The sequence below is a fragment of the Ambystoma mexicanum genome, chromosome 3q (assembly GCF_040938575.1).
Source record: "Ambystoma mexicanum isolate Mex_15411 chromosome 3q, UKY_AmexF1_1, whole genome shotgun sequence".
Classification (NCBI taxonomy): domain Eukaryota; kingdom Metazoa; phylum Chordata; class Amphibia; order Caudata; family Ambystomatidae; genus Ambystoma; species Ambystoma mexicanum.
Window position 1 is genome coordinate 264915118 of NC_090926.1, and position 17216 is coordinate 264932333.

Genomic DNA, 17216 nt, shown 5'->3' on the forward strand with positions numbered 1-17216 from the left:
GCCTTGCAAGCCTGCAGGTCTTCTGGGTACTTAGACTGTTGTTTGGGCAGTAGTTGACTTGTATGTGATGCAAGTAGTTTTGAAGAGTATCCTGGCTGGAATGGGTGGTCGGTGTAATGCTTTTGGGATGGGGTTGATGTGGTCTAATTTCTTAGTTCCCACTATAAGGCATGTAAACAAGTGTGTAGAATGGCCCTATGGAGAAGACACTAGTCTCTGAACTCTGAGACAATACCATTAACCCTGCATTGCTCCCAGCAAGGATTTGGCCCATGCTCTTGAACACTACATATATACAATTGCAATTAACCCGTATAATTGTTACAGCTGTCTAAAACTCCACTATTCTCAATGAAACTAAACAGCAAGTGCAGCTCTCCTAAATTCTAGGGCGCACGTGACACTACACCGGTCGATAAGAGCAAGTCCACAATGCAGGAGTTACTTGCGCGCAGTGCGCTGCAGCAGGATATGCGCAAGGCCACTTCTTTCTTCAGTTTCAGGTCCTGACGATAGTGGCCTGAGCCCAGGCAGTATGATCATGCCTGTGGGTGTTATATATATTATTGTGTGTGATGCGGCGTGTTTAATTGGCCTGCCTCCTACACCCAACCTATTGATGCTGACCTGCTATGTGTTTAGGACCTTATTGATAAGATAGCTGTTATGGCCTCCAGATTTTCCGCTAGTTGTGATTGTCATCTTCCTGTCTCGGGTGTGGGGGCGGGGGGTGCCACGCTCTCTGCTGTCTCAGCATGGTGTAAGATGGCGCCATCTGCAGCTAGTGCATGATCTCAAAGGTGTGGCAGACAGTGTGAAAGCATGAGGCCTAGACTTGCTGAGGCTGGTTCATGGTATTTCCAGTGCATAACAGAGAGGACAGTAACTATATTCTCTAGAGCACCAGTAGGCGCCTGTCATAGCCGGGGGCCGATCCTCCAAGCTTGGGTAAGTTCAAGAAGGGTGGATCGCTTCAGGTCATATCCGAAAACCAGGAACACCTCTCATCTGGCCCTCGAGGTGATGATGACATTGAAGCTTTTGGCTTCTTCACCATGTGTTGTGCAATTCTGCTTTCTTGCACTTTTCCAGATCTTTCCCTCTAACTCACCCCCCCCTCTCCCTTTTTCAGAGCCGCCAGAGCGCCAGGGGGCCCCTCCGGTGGTGATAGTGCGCGGTACAAATATCCTTTAACATTAACATGAACAATTCTCCTAAAGCCTCTGCACAAGTCTTTCTTTACCTTCCAATACATTAACAGCTATAGCTTGCGCTCTAGGAGCTCTGTAAAAATGTTTGATTGGGTGGCTTACTGTTCTTTAAAAAACATGAATATTATTTGTTACTGCTTGTAAAACCACTGGGTGTGGTGCATTTACTGTCAACATGGTCTCGTGGCCGCCAACACAACATGTGCATGATGGGCCACCGTTCTCCTGTGATGGGGAACTCACTAACACATTGAGGCCTTTAAAATTGAATGAACTGGCGGGATCTGTGTAGCCGGGATTGAAGATGGCCGTTTCAATTGCAGGCTACAGTGGTTTGGAGGAAGCACCTCTGGAAGGTGTCCAAACCCCACACTGGCAGGTGTCCTTGTCAAGCCAACCCGATTTAGGGGAGACAAGGACATGCAGTGGTAAGGTGACTGAGTATCGGAACGGGTCTGGAGCCACCTGCTGCTCAGGCCCTGAGACGCTCTAGGAGCCAGACATGTGCAGGACAACATGGAGCCTCGGTGTGGATGCCCTGCTGGAGGGCTGCCCTCTGTTCAATCAGGAGGCCGGTGGGAATGAATGGGGAGTGTCCCCCGGCGCATCTTGACTGAGCGGACCGCAGGGACACGGACGCTTCAGCCCAGTGGTGGCACTCTTCTCGATTTCAAGGAGTCCACGAACATTTACAACACCCTGATGCTTGTAAATGTCTTACCTGCCCAAGCCAACCAGACATCTCTGTGCATTGCCCGACTTGTCTTCACACCAGAGAATTGTTTTACACATGCACCTTCTCACTAAGGTGTGCATGCATTACACTGTTTCAGGCTTATGCGGTGCAGCCATTTACTGTGGAGAATAGGCAGAATGAGGGGCCTTGGAATGCTTATGGCCCCTTCTCAGTGAGCTGTGACTTGTCAGGCAAAGGCGCCATTAGCACTCTCCAATTCGCAGGTGTCTGTCCCAGCCCAATAATAAAAGATAAGACATCAAAGAAACAGAATTGGGGAATGAACTGGGGGTCTGTAAAGCTCATCTATGGCTTTTACCATAGCTTGGCTTTGTCACTTTGTCACTTCAATGACCCCATTAGTGCCAACCTGCATTATGGAAAATAACAACCCTTTTATTAGGATTTCAAGGAGGCAGACTGCACGGGTCTGGAAGGGTCCTGCTATACTGTGTGCTATGTTTGAATGAATTAATACATGCATTTGGAATGTCTAAAGCGCAGCTTAGACCCAAGGGTATTTTGGCGCTAGTGGAGAAACACTTGGTGAAGGACAGAGAGGAAGGGACACCCTGAAAAGAGAAAATAAAAGACTAACGCTCACCTAAGGGAAAGAGAAACGTTTTCAGTGCCCTCCTGAATGCCAGATGGTCAGAGGTAGCACGCAAAGAACGCGGTGGAGAGTTCTGCAGAGTTGGAGTGGTCACTGAAAAGGCCCTCTCCCTCCCCCACACCCGTGGCCCAGGCATAGCGGGGCACAGATAACAGTAGCTGACTTGACGAGCGTACCTGTCCCGAGGGAACATGTTTAACAAGTTTGTCGTGAAGCTATAGTGCAACGGTTCCATAATAGGCCCGCTGGACAAGCCAGTGCAAACTCTGTAGCACAAAGGCCACGTGTTGGGCAGGCCCACAGCCAACCGTGCAGCAGAATTCTACAGCACTTGTAGGTGCTGGAGCAAAAACTTTGGCTAAGCTAGTAGAGTGGACCGACAGTAATCCAACGTCCCTGAAATTGATGCAGAAACAGGTGGGTCGGGATAAACGTAATCACTTTTTTCAATGCTCTTAATTTGAGATGGGCGGAGCCACACCTAGCACTAACCTGTAGTACTGCGCAGAGGGAGGAGGCAATCGTAATTCCTAAATTCTTAAACAAAGGAACAGGGCTGGGTAGCAGGCCTAATGAGGCAGGCCAAAAATCAGCGGTCTACAAGGATTGCATGTCTGAAGAGAGGCCTAGAACCATGACCTCAGTCTTCTCAGCATTTAATTTCAGTAAACTGGCATTCATCTTCAGCCCACGTTGGCTAGGCAATTCCTACGGCAAGATGCCGCAAAATTCCTGTTCTCGGTCAATTCTCAACACCAGCTGCGTGTCATCGGCGTAAGCGTAGAAAAGACACCCATGGGAGTGGATAAGTCTAGCAAGCGGCAAAACTTAAATGTTAAAAAGTAATGGTGATATAGTTGAACCTTGCGGGACCCCACGTGTAAGAGAAGCGGGTGGAACAAAAAGGGGGAAGAGAGAGTATTTGTGTCCGATCGGTGAGAAATGATTGAAGCCACCCAAAAGCAGAACCACTGATGTCGATTTCCTCTAAGCAGCGGCACAAGATAAGATGGTCAATTGTGTCTAACGTCAAAAGAGGTCTGAAGAAAGCTCCCTTTGGAAGCTTAATAACGCGAAATATGAACTTAATAAAATCTACCATGAGAAAGTTCACTCCACTCAAAAAAGAAGGTTCTACAGCCTGGGCAATACAATGGGGGTGAATATGATCATACCTGACTAAACAAACAGTTGTTTGGCCATATCCCAGCTATTGATATTGAGAAGGGAGGGATTACCACTGACAAGAGACTGTTCAATAAGAAATACACTGCCTTTATACCAAACTGTACTCGTCAGAATCTAAAAGTAGTGATTAGGCTGCAGGCCTATGCCAAATACGCCCACAATCTGATTATGCCTACTCTTACATCCCAGAGCGCTGGAGAATTGATCCAAATGATAACCGACTTCGAAGTGGCAGAGGTTACAGCCTCAGAAAACGAATCAGGAGATAGTTCTAGGTGGTTTGCCCGCTGAAAATTCCAAACGATGCAAAGAAATCCAGATATCCCATCTAGTAAAAATTTACAATAATGTTTTTGCTGCAGGACTGTACCCAGATACTATGAGACAAGCACTTGTGTTGCTTTTCAATACTGATCTAAAATTCCTCACTAAAATGCTTGGTGAGAAATGTAATCGACAAATTACTCACCCAGATCTAGTCGTTTTTTATTAATAACTGCATGATCTCTGACCTCTTAAGACAGATAACACATGTAATTTACCCCTCTGGAATCATTTTAAATTGCCTTTTCTTAACACGCTCACTGCTTGAATTTGGTTTTCCACCCATTGCCTGGGTGAATACCCTATGTATAATTCCCCTGTAATTTAAGTTTCAGTCGGCAACCTGAGGTCTGCTTTAACAGGAGCCACACGACAAGGGTGTCTTTTATTGCACCTTCTGTTTGCATTGCTTTAGTACTGTTTGCAATTAAGGTAAGTTCTTACATAGAAGTAGGAGGGAATAAAATAGGAGAAATAGACAAATAAACTACTTCAGTATGCTGATGCCTTTTTTGTAAGAGTCCTGGCTTCCATCGTACAGAAAGTTCTGTCTGTGGGGGAGGGGGCACACGATTAACCGGCACCAAAACTGAACGCCGATCATTAACATATAAGGTCCCGGCACGTCATTTACAGGGCAGTTTAGGCTTCTAATTTACTGGCAAGCTTAAATATATTGGGACTGTTCTCCAGAAGAACTTATACTCCCTAGTTATTCCAACTGCGATGATTTGTGGAAGACGATTGAAGAAGATTCTCGAAAATGCTCCACTCTTCCAATTTTGTTCATGGTAGCATTGCCCTTCTCAAATTATTACTACACCCCACGTTAACTATCTTCTTAGTAGCATCTCACTGCAAACAGATCTGAAATGGCATGTCAGGTTTCTGAGGACTGGTATTCCTACTTTGTCCAGAGATCTCAATAGTGAAGGTCTGAGGGTTCCAAGCTTAGCATGATACATGTGGGCCATTAGACTTGCCCAGTTAGTGAGGGCAAACCTACACGGTCCAGACAAGCTATGGGTTAGACATGAATCAACATTGTTTCAGCCTTTTAGGTGAGTGGGGTGCTCAATTCCTCCTCCATTTCTTAACCCAATATTGCAGTGCTTTAAAGAAATATGTTTTTCTATTACTAAGTATTTAAACCCACCTCCTCATTTAGAATTCAAAGCTCCTATTTGGCTCAATTATCACCTTCCGATGGGAGGAAAAGTCCATAACTGGAGACGCTGCACGGAAAAGGGGTTACTTACCCAATGCACAAGAGAGGGAATTTTAGTCATATTGGATGGAGATGCTTCAGAAAGTGATAACAAAAGGATTTCTGAAAATATTTAGAATTGATTTATTTTACCTTTACAAAGCGCACAAAGCAGACCTTAGGCATTGTGGCGGTGTCACAAGGAAGCTCACTTAATCGCAAAGGAATGACAAAGAGCAAGCCCTAGGTTCGTGAGGTTACAGGAGAACCTGGTACCGAACAAGTACACGTACATACGTTACTGGATGTAGAGGAGAGAGAAACACATGGCGGTGTAGGTGGTTCGACGGTTTACAGGTGAACCGGCTACATCCAATAAAGTACTGCACCCTCAAGTAGGAACTGGACGAGTGATGCTAGGTGTGGGTGTGTGGGTTAGAGGAACAGCCTCGTTTTCAGGGCTTTGCGAAAGGCAGTATGAGAGGGTTCGTTCCTGAGGGTGAGTGGCATGGCGCTCCATTGTCTTGCAGCAATGAAGGGGAAGCTTACTCCGCCAGCTTTGGCGCGTTTGACAATGGGGATGTTGAGTTGGTTGGAGTAGTGTGATCTAGTGAATTCCTGCACTATATTACTGTTAAATTGTTAGAGATAAGCAACCGAAGCACAAACTATTTAGCTAACTATTTCAGGACAATGGGACCAATGAAACACAACATAGCATATCATGGACATATACCGATTTTCAATTTTCAGAGACAGCCGAGGCTCAGCCCTGACTAGCCCCAGCCCAATTAAAGCCCAGAGTATGGTGGAAGTTCAGTATGGGGCCACAGAGGTACAACAGGGAGTGGGCGCAGCGGAAGAGGTGCGATTGAACATGAACGGAGCTGATCCGAGATGACGGAATGCAGGCTTTACCAGTAGCTGAGGCCTGCAGTTTGAGCCCTCTAGTTGACACACCACCGAGGTACTAATCTAGCAAAGAGTGCCAAGAGAATAAAGGGCAAGGCAGTCACCCTTCTAGGGCACGTAGGCGGCACCTGGGGAATGGGAACGTACCATAAAAGATTTGGTCCTTAAGGGAAGCCCAAAGGGTACAGCAACAATTGCCCAAAGTGTTCCAAGATCCTTGCGCTGGCGGTGAATTCCCACAATGCACCCCCACTGAAGATTTCACTGTAGAACCAAACTCACAGCATGAAGCAGCACCATCCATACCCACTTGCACTCCCTGACAACAGTACCCACGCACTCGGTCCAGCAGTGCACTAGTCTAAGGCAAAAAGATGCTTTGGAGTGCTTGCAGAGGCACATGTTTGGCTCTATGGTAGAGGTGCACATAATTCACATATTACATAGCACACATTTGCCTTAATAACATTCAATGGTGTTGTGAACCCTTAAATTGTTAATGGAAACCATTGGCTATCCTGCACTGGGGTTCTGACACACAGGGTTCAAAAACCCTTCTCCATAGAAGAAATCCTACATGGATCCTCACTCCCAGACTCGGATAACAAGACCCTCAACCTGATCACTGGTGAGAGATTCCCCAATCTGCTTCTCGCTAAAGGTTATCCAAGTCCAGGCCTCGAGGGCCGGGTTCCTGACAGTTTTTCAAGATACCCCTCAATATTCATGAGGAAAAATGTGCATACATTTAGAATCATTGTATGCAAATATATCATGAATATTAACGAGGAGTATCCTGAAAACAAGACCTGGATCCGGCCCTTGAGGCATGGAGTTGGACAACCCTGCAAGGAACCCCCCTGAGGGCACTTGTGTATGACATACAATAGGCCACGGCAAAAGCCACCATACTCAATACACTAGCATAAAACATTCCATAATATGCCTCTGGCAAAATTAACCAAAAACTCTGTGCTAGTGGTAGAACATTAAATGTGCCTCTAGCAGAATTAACCATAATCAGTGCACTAGGTTAAGTACATTCAGTATACCTCTGGCACAAGGACCAATACCCAGTGCACTATTGTTAGAACGCTCACTACTCCTCTGGTCAAAGCAACCATATTCAATGTACTAGGTAAGTATTTTCAATAGGTCTCTGACACAAGGAACCATGCTGGGTGCATAGCGTAAGCACATTTAAGATGCCTTTGAGTAAAAGGAACCATATTCTGTGCACTTGTGTGCATACATTCAACATGCCTGTGGCACAAGGAACCATATTGTGTGCACTAGTGTAAGTGCATTCAACATGCCTGTGGCACAAGGATCCATAATGGGTGCACTAGTGTAAATGCATTCAAGATGCCCGTGGCACAAGGATCCATAATGGGTGCACTAGTGTAAGTACATTCAACATGCCTGTGGCACAAGGATCCATAATGGCTGCACCAGTGTAAATGCATTCAAGATGCCTTTGAGTAAAAGGAACCATATCCTGTGCACTTGTGTGCATACATTCAACATGCCTGTGGCACAAGGAACCATAAGTGTAAGTGCATGCAAGATGCCTGTGGCACAAGGATCCATAATGGGTGCACTAGTGTAAGTACATTCAACATGCCTGTGGCACAAGGAACCATAATGGGTGCACTAGTGTAAGTGCATTCAACATGCCTGTGGCACAAGGATCCATAATGGGTGCACCAGTGTAAGTGCATTCAAGATGCCTTTGAGTAAAAGGAACCATATCCTGTGCACTTGTGTAAGTGCATTCAACATGCCTGTGGCACAAGGATCCATAATGGGTGCACTAGTGTAAGTGCATGCAAGATGCCTGTGGCACAAGGATCCATAATGGGTGCACTAGTGTAAGTACATTCAACATGCCTGTGGCACAAGGAACCATAATGGGTGCACTAGTGTAAGTGCATTCAACATGCCTATGGCACAAGGATCCATAATGGCTGCACCAGTGTAAATGCATTCAAGATGCCTTTGAGTAAAAGGAACCATATCCTGTGCACTTGTGTGCATACATTCAACATGCCTGCGGCACAAGGAACTATAATGGGTGCACTAGTGTAAGTGCATTCAACATGCCTGCGGCACAAGCAGGGGCGTTGCTAGGGGGGGCTAAGGGGGCTATAGCCCCTGATCTTTTGGTTGTAGCCCCGGTTGGAATCTCAGGAGCTACAGCCAAAAGACTAGCTAGCCCCCAGTCCCAACTGTTCCGACATCAGCTTAGCCCCGGGTCTTTTCCAGACCTAGCAACTCCCCTGGGCACAAGGAACCATTCTGGGTGCACCAGTGTAAGTGCATTCAACATGCCTGCAGCACAAGGAACCATTCTGGGTGCCGTCGTGTAAGTACATTCATGTTTGTTAAAAAGAACCATACTTTTGCATTAAGTTAAGAACATTCAATGTGTCTGCAGCGTAAGCATCATACTCTCTGCACTTGTGTACATACATTCAATATGCATGTGGCGTGAGGAACCACAATGGGTCCCACTAGTGTAAGTACATTGAATGTGCTTCTGTGTCAGGTCCTGCAGCTTCTCTACTCCTGCCTCCAGGCGCTCTGTATTCCTTCACAAAACGGGCAAATGTTTTGTGAATTGGGCTTGGTGATGGTTTATGGAGGTTGAGGAAACGTGATTCGTTAGTAACGTGTTTGGTTTCCTTAAATACCTTTTTTAAAGTACGTAGCCCTCTCAATCCAGACCAAGATGGTGATGGGAAGGTCGAGTGAAGGACATTTGGAATGCTTAAGGCAGAATTGAAAGTTGGCAGCACCATGGAGTTAGAGCAAGCTGCCCCTTCTACACAGAGCCCCAGTAAAGAAGCCTGGCCCCTTCTCCACAGGGCCCCAGTCAAGAATCCTGGCCTGCAGGGAATTAAACTTTCAGCGGGAAGAATGGACATGGGATACGTTCTGGTATTTTTTGGTGGGGTGCAGCGATTCTGTATTAGTGCTCTGAAGTAAGCTTTAATCAAACTATTCTACCGGTGTTGTGCCTGTGCTGCATAGCGGACTCTAGCTGCCAACCCAAAGGAGTATTAAACTATAAAGATCTGGACGTACCCTGATGCAAGTGGACACATTACACTTCACCAAGACCTGCGAAACCTGCGCGCACTCGCAAGGGCGGCTAGAAGGAAACCGGCAGGACTCGTGCTGCTTTTGCCCCTCCCATCGCATCCTTGGCATACAGTACCTATAGATTTCCTTGTAGGTTTGCTGAGGAACACGGGCTGAACGGTCATTTTGGTGGCGGTTGATTTGTTGAGCAAAGTGGGGCATTTTATTGCAGTGAAGGGAACGGCTACGGCTTCAAATCTGGCACGGAACTTCCTGGAAGGTGTGGTGCAAGTGCATGGTCTTGCCTCTCTGGAGGGCTTTCAGTTTGTTATTAACATACAGTTATCCTCAGGCTATGTCAGGCTATCTCGGCCTATCTTGGGCTATCTCACCCAGGCAAAGGGTCACAAAGAACATGGCAACCAAGACCTTGACAAATATCTTAGGTGTTACCCTCCTAGTGGGGAGGGAGGATTTGCTTTGGATGGCCAGGTTCAGTTAGAACAACACAGTAAGGGATTCTACCACTGCGTCCCCTTCTTTTCCAGTTCATGGTTATCACCCATGTTCCCTGAGGGATGGCGGCGAGTGGAGAGGTTTCTAATCCTGATGCTGGGAGCAGACATGAGGCCATGATGGAGAACCGGCAGAGGGCCACCCCCACTCTGCAATAAAGAAAAAGAAACTGCAAAGGATTTGCAGATCTTTCCCACGGGTCAAGTCCACATATTAAAAAAGGGGATACGTTTTGGTTATCCACACCGATTTTAGACCAAAAGGACAAAATAATCTTGCTCCCTCTTATATCAGGCCTTTCAAGATAGAAAAGGTGATTAATGATGTAGCTATGAGGCTGACCGTACTTCCCGGGATAGGAGACCAGCCATAGTGTCATGTGGGTTTGTTCATAACTTGCTGGTCTCTTTGGAGGGAGATGTGGGGGAATATGAGGTCCAGACAATCTTTGATTCTTGGATGGTTCAAAGAAGTCTTCAGTATTTGGTAGATTGGAAGGGATACAGTCCTGAGGAGAGGTGCTTGGAGTTATCTATCTAGTGATGTTAATGCACATGGAATGGGGGCTAGGTTTCAACGGAATCCCCCTTCCATCCCTGGGCCTGAGACAGGGCCTTGAGGTGGGGGTAATGTTAGGTCTCCTAGCTCCTCTACACTTGCTTCCTGATGCTTTGTAGGCGTTCACAAGGTGGGGGAGGTTTTGTGCATTGGAGCGGGGATTTGGCACGGAGGTTTTGGAGGTTGGGAGAAGAGGGCGACTGGTCAATAGAATGTGTTTTGTTTTCTTAACTATCTATTTTTCAGGATGCAGGTCTGATGACAAACTAACATGGTGATGGGAAGGTAGAGTGGGCACCTCAAGGCAGACAGAGCCTTGCAATGCATTCTATAGCTGCCTTTCATCTCTGGAGTTTCCTCATGCAGGTCCCTTCTACACAGGCTCCCAGCCGCAAAGTCTGGCCTAGGGGGAATTTTAACTCTTACTACCGAGACCGAACATGGTGCAGGCTCTGATATTTTTTGTGGAGCGTGGTGATTATTTATTAGTGCTCTGGAGTAAGCTTTATTACATGTGTTCTATCAGTGTCAACCCAAAACACTGTTGATCTATCAAAATCTGGACATACCGGGGGCAACTGCGTGCAACTGGCTTCACCCGATAAAGAGATTTTGCAGAGTAAAGCCAAGGCATTCGTTTTGAGGAAGACGCTACTGGTGTCCGGGATCCACAGTTGCGGCCTGGATGCACAGTGCACACACTCCAAGGAGATACTGCTTGTGTTAGCAGCTGCCACTCCGCATGCTCGCCATAAGAGACACTTCCTTTGCACCTGGGGGTGAATAGCAGGCACACACCACAAGAGAGCAAGGGCAGCGTTCTTCAGAACACGTTCCTCTGAGAGCCTGGGCAGCCATGCCAGGAAGGAGCAAAGTGCAGGCTCCATCAGGCTTTGTAGGGAGTTATTTCCCTGGAGGCCAATGTAAGAGAACAAAGGGCTTGGTCGTTTTCTGGGGAAGATCTTGGAGATCGTTCTAGGGCTAGTTTAGAGAGAGTTAGTTGAGCATATGGAGGTTTTTTTTGTAAAGAAAGGGAACAATCCTAAGAATCTGTGCTGAATCCAAATCTCAGAACTCAAGGAAGGCAGTGTCCCCCAGGCCCCGTTTTAAGTTGGATCAAGAGAGGTTGGTTTTCCTGACGGGGAGGCTTGAGAACTTTTTATAGAAGGTGATCCTTCTAGGCGACGGAAACACAAATATCATCTAGATGAGAGTGAATTGGAGAAAGATGAAGTTGGTATTGGACAAGCATCAGATTTATCTCTGTGTCCCCTCTGAGGAGATCTGATCCAGTCAAAGATAGGAGTAGGTTTAAAAGAAATATGTGATCTGATTCGCCTTTACCTCCGGGGCAAGAAGAGGGAGAGCAAAAGAGTACCCGAGGGCTTCACTTCTTGCGGGGACATCATTGCATGTCCACTCAGTATGCCTCTTCCACAAAGAAACGTAATGGTTGCCCTAGTGTTCAGTACATTTACTGTGCCTCTGCCACAAGAAACCATAATGGGTGTACTAGTGTCAGTACATTCAATATGCCTCTGCCACAAGGAACCCTAATGGGTGCACTAATGTCAGTACATTCAATATGCCTTTGCCACATGGATCCATAATGGGTGCACTAATGTCAGTACATTCAATATGCCTCTGCCACAAGGAACCCTAATGGGTGCACTAATGTCAGTACATTCAATATGCCTCTGCCACAATGGGTTAAAAATGGTTTCAGTAGGTTAAGTACATTTTCTATTTCCCTGGTAAAATCAGCCATACTAGGTGCTCTATTGTAAAACCCAGACAATTAGAACCATACTTTGGCCACTGAGCTTCTAACAACTGGACGCACACCCCACCAATGTAAAAGTTTGGACTAAGTGTGTGACATTGAAAAACACAACACACCCACACACACACGCAAACACACGCACACACACGACTCTAAGCTAATGGGAGAGCAAGCAGAAAACGTGCAAGGGTTGGCAGCCCAAGACCAGCATTCTGTCTCACAAGCCCCTACAAGTACAGCGCTACAAGAATGCAGGGAGAACAAAAAGCACAACACAAACTACTGATGGGGGAGCTGGCAAAACTATGGAGGGCAGGATGGGACATAGAGGCAGGCAAATATGGACTACCGGCCGCCGCACACACCTCACCAGTTACAAACCTAGGTAGCTATTCTGTGCCACGTCTGCCAGGGCGCCCGCCCCCTTCTCCAGAGGTGGCAGAGTCCTATACACCATCTGATCAGGGTCTGAACTATTAATGTTTGTCACAAACAACAGTCCTGTGGTGCCAAGAGAGGAGAAAACAGAGAGAGAAGAAAGAAAGACAGACCATTAGAAAAGCTTCAAAAGAATGAGGCACTGTGGCTAAGAGAGAGAGGCCTGTGAGCCGAGGGGGCAGTGAACGGAGAGGGGCTGGGACACTGCGGTACGGTGCACACACACAACTGACTGTTGATCTCATCAAACCCCATGAGCAGAAAAATATCCAGTGTGACTTGTGCTTTTCAGACTCTGGTTCACAGCAGTCTACTTTATGGAGAATTACATTTCTCCCATCCTCAGCCTACTTTTTAAAATGGCTTCCAATTTTGTTAATGATTCAAGATGGCCGTTGGGCCATGCTGCACTAATCATCGGCAAAAAATGAAAGAATTCCCAAAGGGAGCATGCCGGCTGTGTAGCAGCTTGCTTTCATTTTCAGAAAAGGCTCTTAAGGTGCTAGCGTTTAATGCATTGTTCCACTCCGATCTCTCAAGGGATGAGAGGGTACAGTGACCATACAGAATGCTGCTAAACAGTACAATAAAATGATAGCCAGTGAGCCATTTACCATCTACAAAACCAGAAGAGCTGGTCATTCCAGCTATGCCAGAGCTTGCTCAGCATTCACAGAATGTGCTCTATAAAAGGGTGGGACTCCCAAACCTTCTTTTGCATATTTTGAAGTAACTTGGGGTCTCACTCTAAGTTACCAGGGTAATCCACATGTGGACCTCTTGCTCACAGTGCTCAGAGAGGCACAGCTCCACCTCAATGATGAGGGCCGAATAGGCTGAAACACGTGTCTGGGGTTGCCGTTGCTACTCTTGTTCTGTTCAGAGGAGATTTGCCTAGCATTTCGCTGCAGGGCTGCTTTTGGGTGGGACAAAGACTGATATGCATATGGAAATGTCTCCTCTGTGAAAGCACAGGGAGCTAAAGTGTGGTTGAGACTCTCCCGGGGGCCGTCCACCCAAGATCAGGTCAATGGGGTGGGTTTGTGCCGGTAGAGGGACTCCCAGTACCTTTCCATCTATAAAAGGGTGCTATGGTCAATGGCCCTGGGATGCAGGGTGCTAATAAGGAACAATGCAAACGAAGCTGGGTCTTTTTTCAAGGTGGGACTCACACATGTGAGAGTAGCATTGATCGCAGTTGTATTGTGTAAGGGTTAGCTCCTCTCTGAAACAGGGCCTGTGAGGAAATCTCTGCATAGCATTGTACCTTCTAATAAGGATTGTATCCTCTTATACAGATGGCTTAGGAGATGGTGTGGTGAGCTATGAACCATGTTGTAGGTGCTTTTGTAAATGCGGACCCTCTGAGACAAAGAGCCCAGGAAATGCTAAGGGGAGCTTTTCATAAACCTGTCATTGTTTTTGCCCGGATTCCATCCTCATCACACAATCTTGCTAACCATTGTCCTGAAACACAAGTCACACTTTTGTAGCAAGTTTCCAAGTTTGCCAATAAATTGGGATCATAAAAGGCCACTGGGGGAATCGCAGGGTATTTCCCATTAAGTCTTGCCAATCGCTGGCATGATGCCAGAAGTCTCCTATACTCCGTCAGTGTGCCACCTTCAGCTAGTCATTGCTGCCGCTCCAAAACACTGCCCCCTTCAGCCCCATAGCTCCTTCTCCCTGGCCACACTGCCTTGACACCCTACCCAAATAGCTGTTGGACGGGAGGGGGATGAGCCTGGCGTCCTGAGACTTCTCGCCCCCCACCTCGTACGGTCCATCGTCGTAGTTGCCCAAGTCAATGGAGGTCTGGTTGAAAAGCTCCACACGCAGTTCACCTGAAAACCAAACATTCGGGTTAAATTAATATCACAGTGCTCTGTTGTGCCAGACCCAGGAAGAGGCCACTGCTGCAGAGGGAGCACCCACTTTTAGCCCCCAAGGGTTGAGCATCCTCCCTCTGCGTGAAGAAGAGGTGACATGCCACTTTCTGATGTATCTGCATATGGCACCCTTGCTGGCAGCCTCTGAGAGGACAAACCTGGTATTACATGGGGGTTGGTGAGGTATCAAACTTTGTGCCAGTGCCACCAAAACCTCTTCCTCGATTTCACTTCCCTATAGTGCCACTGAAGCCCTATACAGGGCTTCTCATTTCTGTAGGTCCATGAACAGCTGATTGATGAAGACATTTGTAGAGTGCAACAATACCCCAAGGTGCTCCCTACAACTTGTCCCTGTGGTGGCACAGATGGCCTCCTACAGCTTCCACTCAGGGCCTCCTCCAGCTTCTCCTGGGGGCCTCATACAGCTTCCCCCGAGGGCCTCCTACAGCTTCCCCCGAGGGCCTCCTACAGCTTCCCCCGAGGGCCTCCTACAGCATCTCCTGAAGGTCTCCTACAGCTTCTCCTGGGGGACTCCTACAGCTTCTCCTGGGGGACTCCTACAGCTTCTCCTGAAGGCCTCCTACAGCTTCTCCTGGGGGAGTCCTACAGCTTCTCCTGGGGGAGTCCTACAGCTTCTCCTGAGGGCCTCTTACAGCTTCTCCCAAGGGCCTCCTACAGCTTCTCCTGAAGGCCTCCTACAGCTTCCCCTGGGGGCCTACTATAGCTTATCCTTAGGGCTTCCTACAGCTTCCCCTGAGGGCCTCCTACAGCTTCTCCCGAGGGCCTCCTACAGCATCTCCTGAAGGCCTCCTACAGCTTCTCTTGAGAGCCTCCTTCAGCTTCTCCTGGGGGCCTCCTACAGCTTCTCTTGAGAGCCTCCTACAGCTTCTCCTGAAGGCCTCCTGCAGCTTCTCATGAGGGCCTCCTACAGCTTCTTCTGAGGGGCTCCTACAGCTTCTCCTGTGGGCCACCTACATCTTCTCCTGGGGGCCTCCTACAGCTACTTAAAGCATCTTAGGGCTTGTCGCTGTTGTTGCGCCAGAGATGGCTTCCCGTGGCTATTATCCAATCGTTCCCTTTGCCCTTTATCTATGCCACCCGCCCATCTTGGTAACGCCACGCTGTAGGAATTCCAGGCAGGGCAGCTCTCCCTCGTCCTCTCCTGGGCCTAGGACCAATTAGGGGGTCACCTTTGCAATTCTTCTCTTGGGTGGGTGGGGATTACCCATCATTTCCCAATGAACCATGGGACAAGACCCTGTTGACGCATGGCTTGATGACTGGCACATTTACTTCCACGTGACTTCAAGCTAGACTTCAGATATCCACCTGTGTAGGGAAGTAGAGCTGTGATGCCTCCACACCCTCTATGGGGTCGGAGGTAAGAGCAGATTGAGAAGCATTCAGAAGACGCACGTGGACCTCTTAGTTATGTGCGGAGACAGGGCAGATCTGCCTTGAGCGACCTCCTAAGCCTTACCACCAGCAGTGGTACACTGATGCTGAAAAGTCTCACTGGGATAGATGTTATGCTTTTCTTTTTTTTAGAGATCGCTGTGAGCTGGTCTCCGCGGACAACATAGCATGGATTTACCTTTAGATTTCCATGTGGCATCTTTCCTGGTTTTTCCATCTTTCCTTTGGAGCTGCCGGAGAAAGGCAGACCATCCAGCAAGTCTCTAGTTGGAAATGCGGCCAATCAGTGCAGCCACTGACAGGCGTCCTTGGCTACTGTGCAGTAGGGTGCCAAGAGCCCATGCCTGCTTACTCTCTTCCTCAGGACCGCTGGAGGAAACATTCTAGAGCAGTCAACTCCTAGCGGGCCTGTTTCCTAATCTCAAAAACCCCACCAACTCAAGAGATTTATATTAAAGTAGATATAGATGTTTTCAATGTTATTTGACATCTCTAAACAATTATGATAACTGTAACTCTTGCTGAAGACCGCCGGCCATTTTGAATCTTCAGGGTGGATCACAGCAAGGGTTCCTGTCTTCAAGGTTTGCCAAGCTTCATCGTGACCATGCTTCTCCTCATCAATTCTGAAAGCAGTCAATGTACGCAATGTGCCCCCACGTTCCAAGTGTTTGTGGTGTTTAATGGAAAGTTTCACTAAACACGTACGTTTTGTGTTGTGATTCGTCGCAGATTTTACCTCTGCAGTGAACTATCCCTTACCCTCGCTCTCTCTAGGGGGTTGCAGTGCATGTGTGGGCCTTGCAGTCAAAATAGGTGTTACGTGGCTCACCCCTTGGAAGTGGATTGCAATCAACTGCAAATATTCCAATCCAGGAGGAGTGCACACACACACCTCTAGCATCCCTACACTACTCGGAGTGAGGCACACATTTATCACACCCCTTACTTTCCCCTCCCTTCACATCCCATGCTCCCCCCCACTCTGGTCACGACTCACCTTTCCAGTTGTAGGTACCCGGAGCCCCCATCATGATGTAGTGGTTGTCAGAGGTAAAACCGACAGATGCCCCCTGCTGGCAGAAGCCAAAGTGATCATGCCCTGGAGGGCGGCCCTCACAGAACTTCCACTCGCCCCCATCCTGCTCGTCGCTGATTGTCAGGTCCTCACTTAGGACGTAGCAGCGACCAATCACATCCCGGGTCTCCGAGGGCTGCAACACCCGCTGGCGGGCCTCGTACAGGTGGGCACATGCCTGGAGTATAGGACAAGGGGGAGACAGGTGACAAAACAAAAATTCCTTACACCGCCATGCACAGGAGAACTAGGGCATATTC

At 47.8% G+C, this 17216-nt stretch overlaps 1 protein-coding gene across 4 annotated transcripts in view; it reads right to left on the reverse strand.

Annotated features, from left to right (window-relative positions):
* ITGA7 (integrin subunit alpha 7) overlaps positions 1 to 17216 on the reverse strand; it is a 438414-nt gene that overhangs the window by 182821 nt on the left and 238377 nt on the right. For 2 of the 4 annotated variants that reach the window (XM_069653720.1, XM_069653722.1), the window contains exons 4-5: positions 16879 to 17134; positions 14283 to 14414 (exon numbers count right to left, since the gene is read on the reverse strand). In XM_069653720.1, coding sequence (XP_069509821.1) covers positions 14283 to 14414; positions 16879 to 17134 — 388 coding nt within the window. Of the gene's footprint in view, positions 1 to 12513; positions 12634 to 14282; positions 14415 to 16878; positions 17135 to 17216 lie in introns of all 4 variants that reach the window. The other 2 variants (XM_069653723.1, XM_069653721.1) reach the window with 2 other exon arrangements.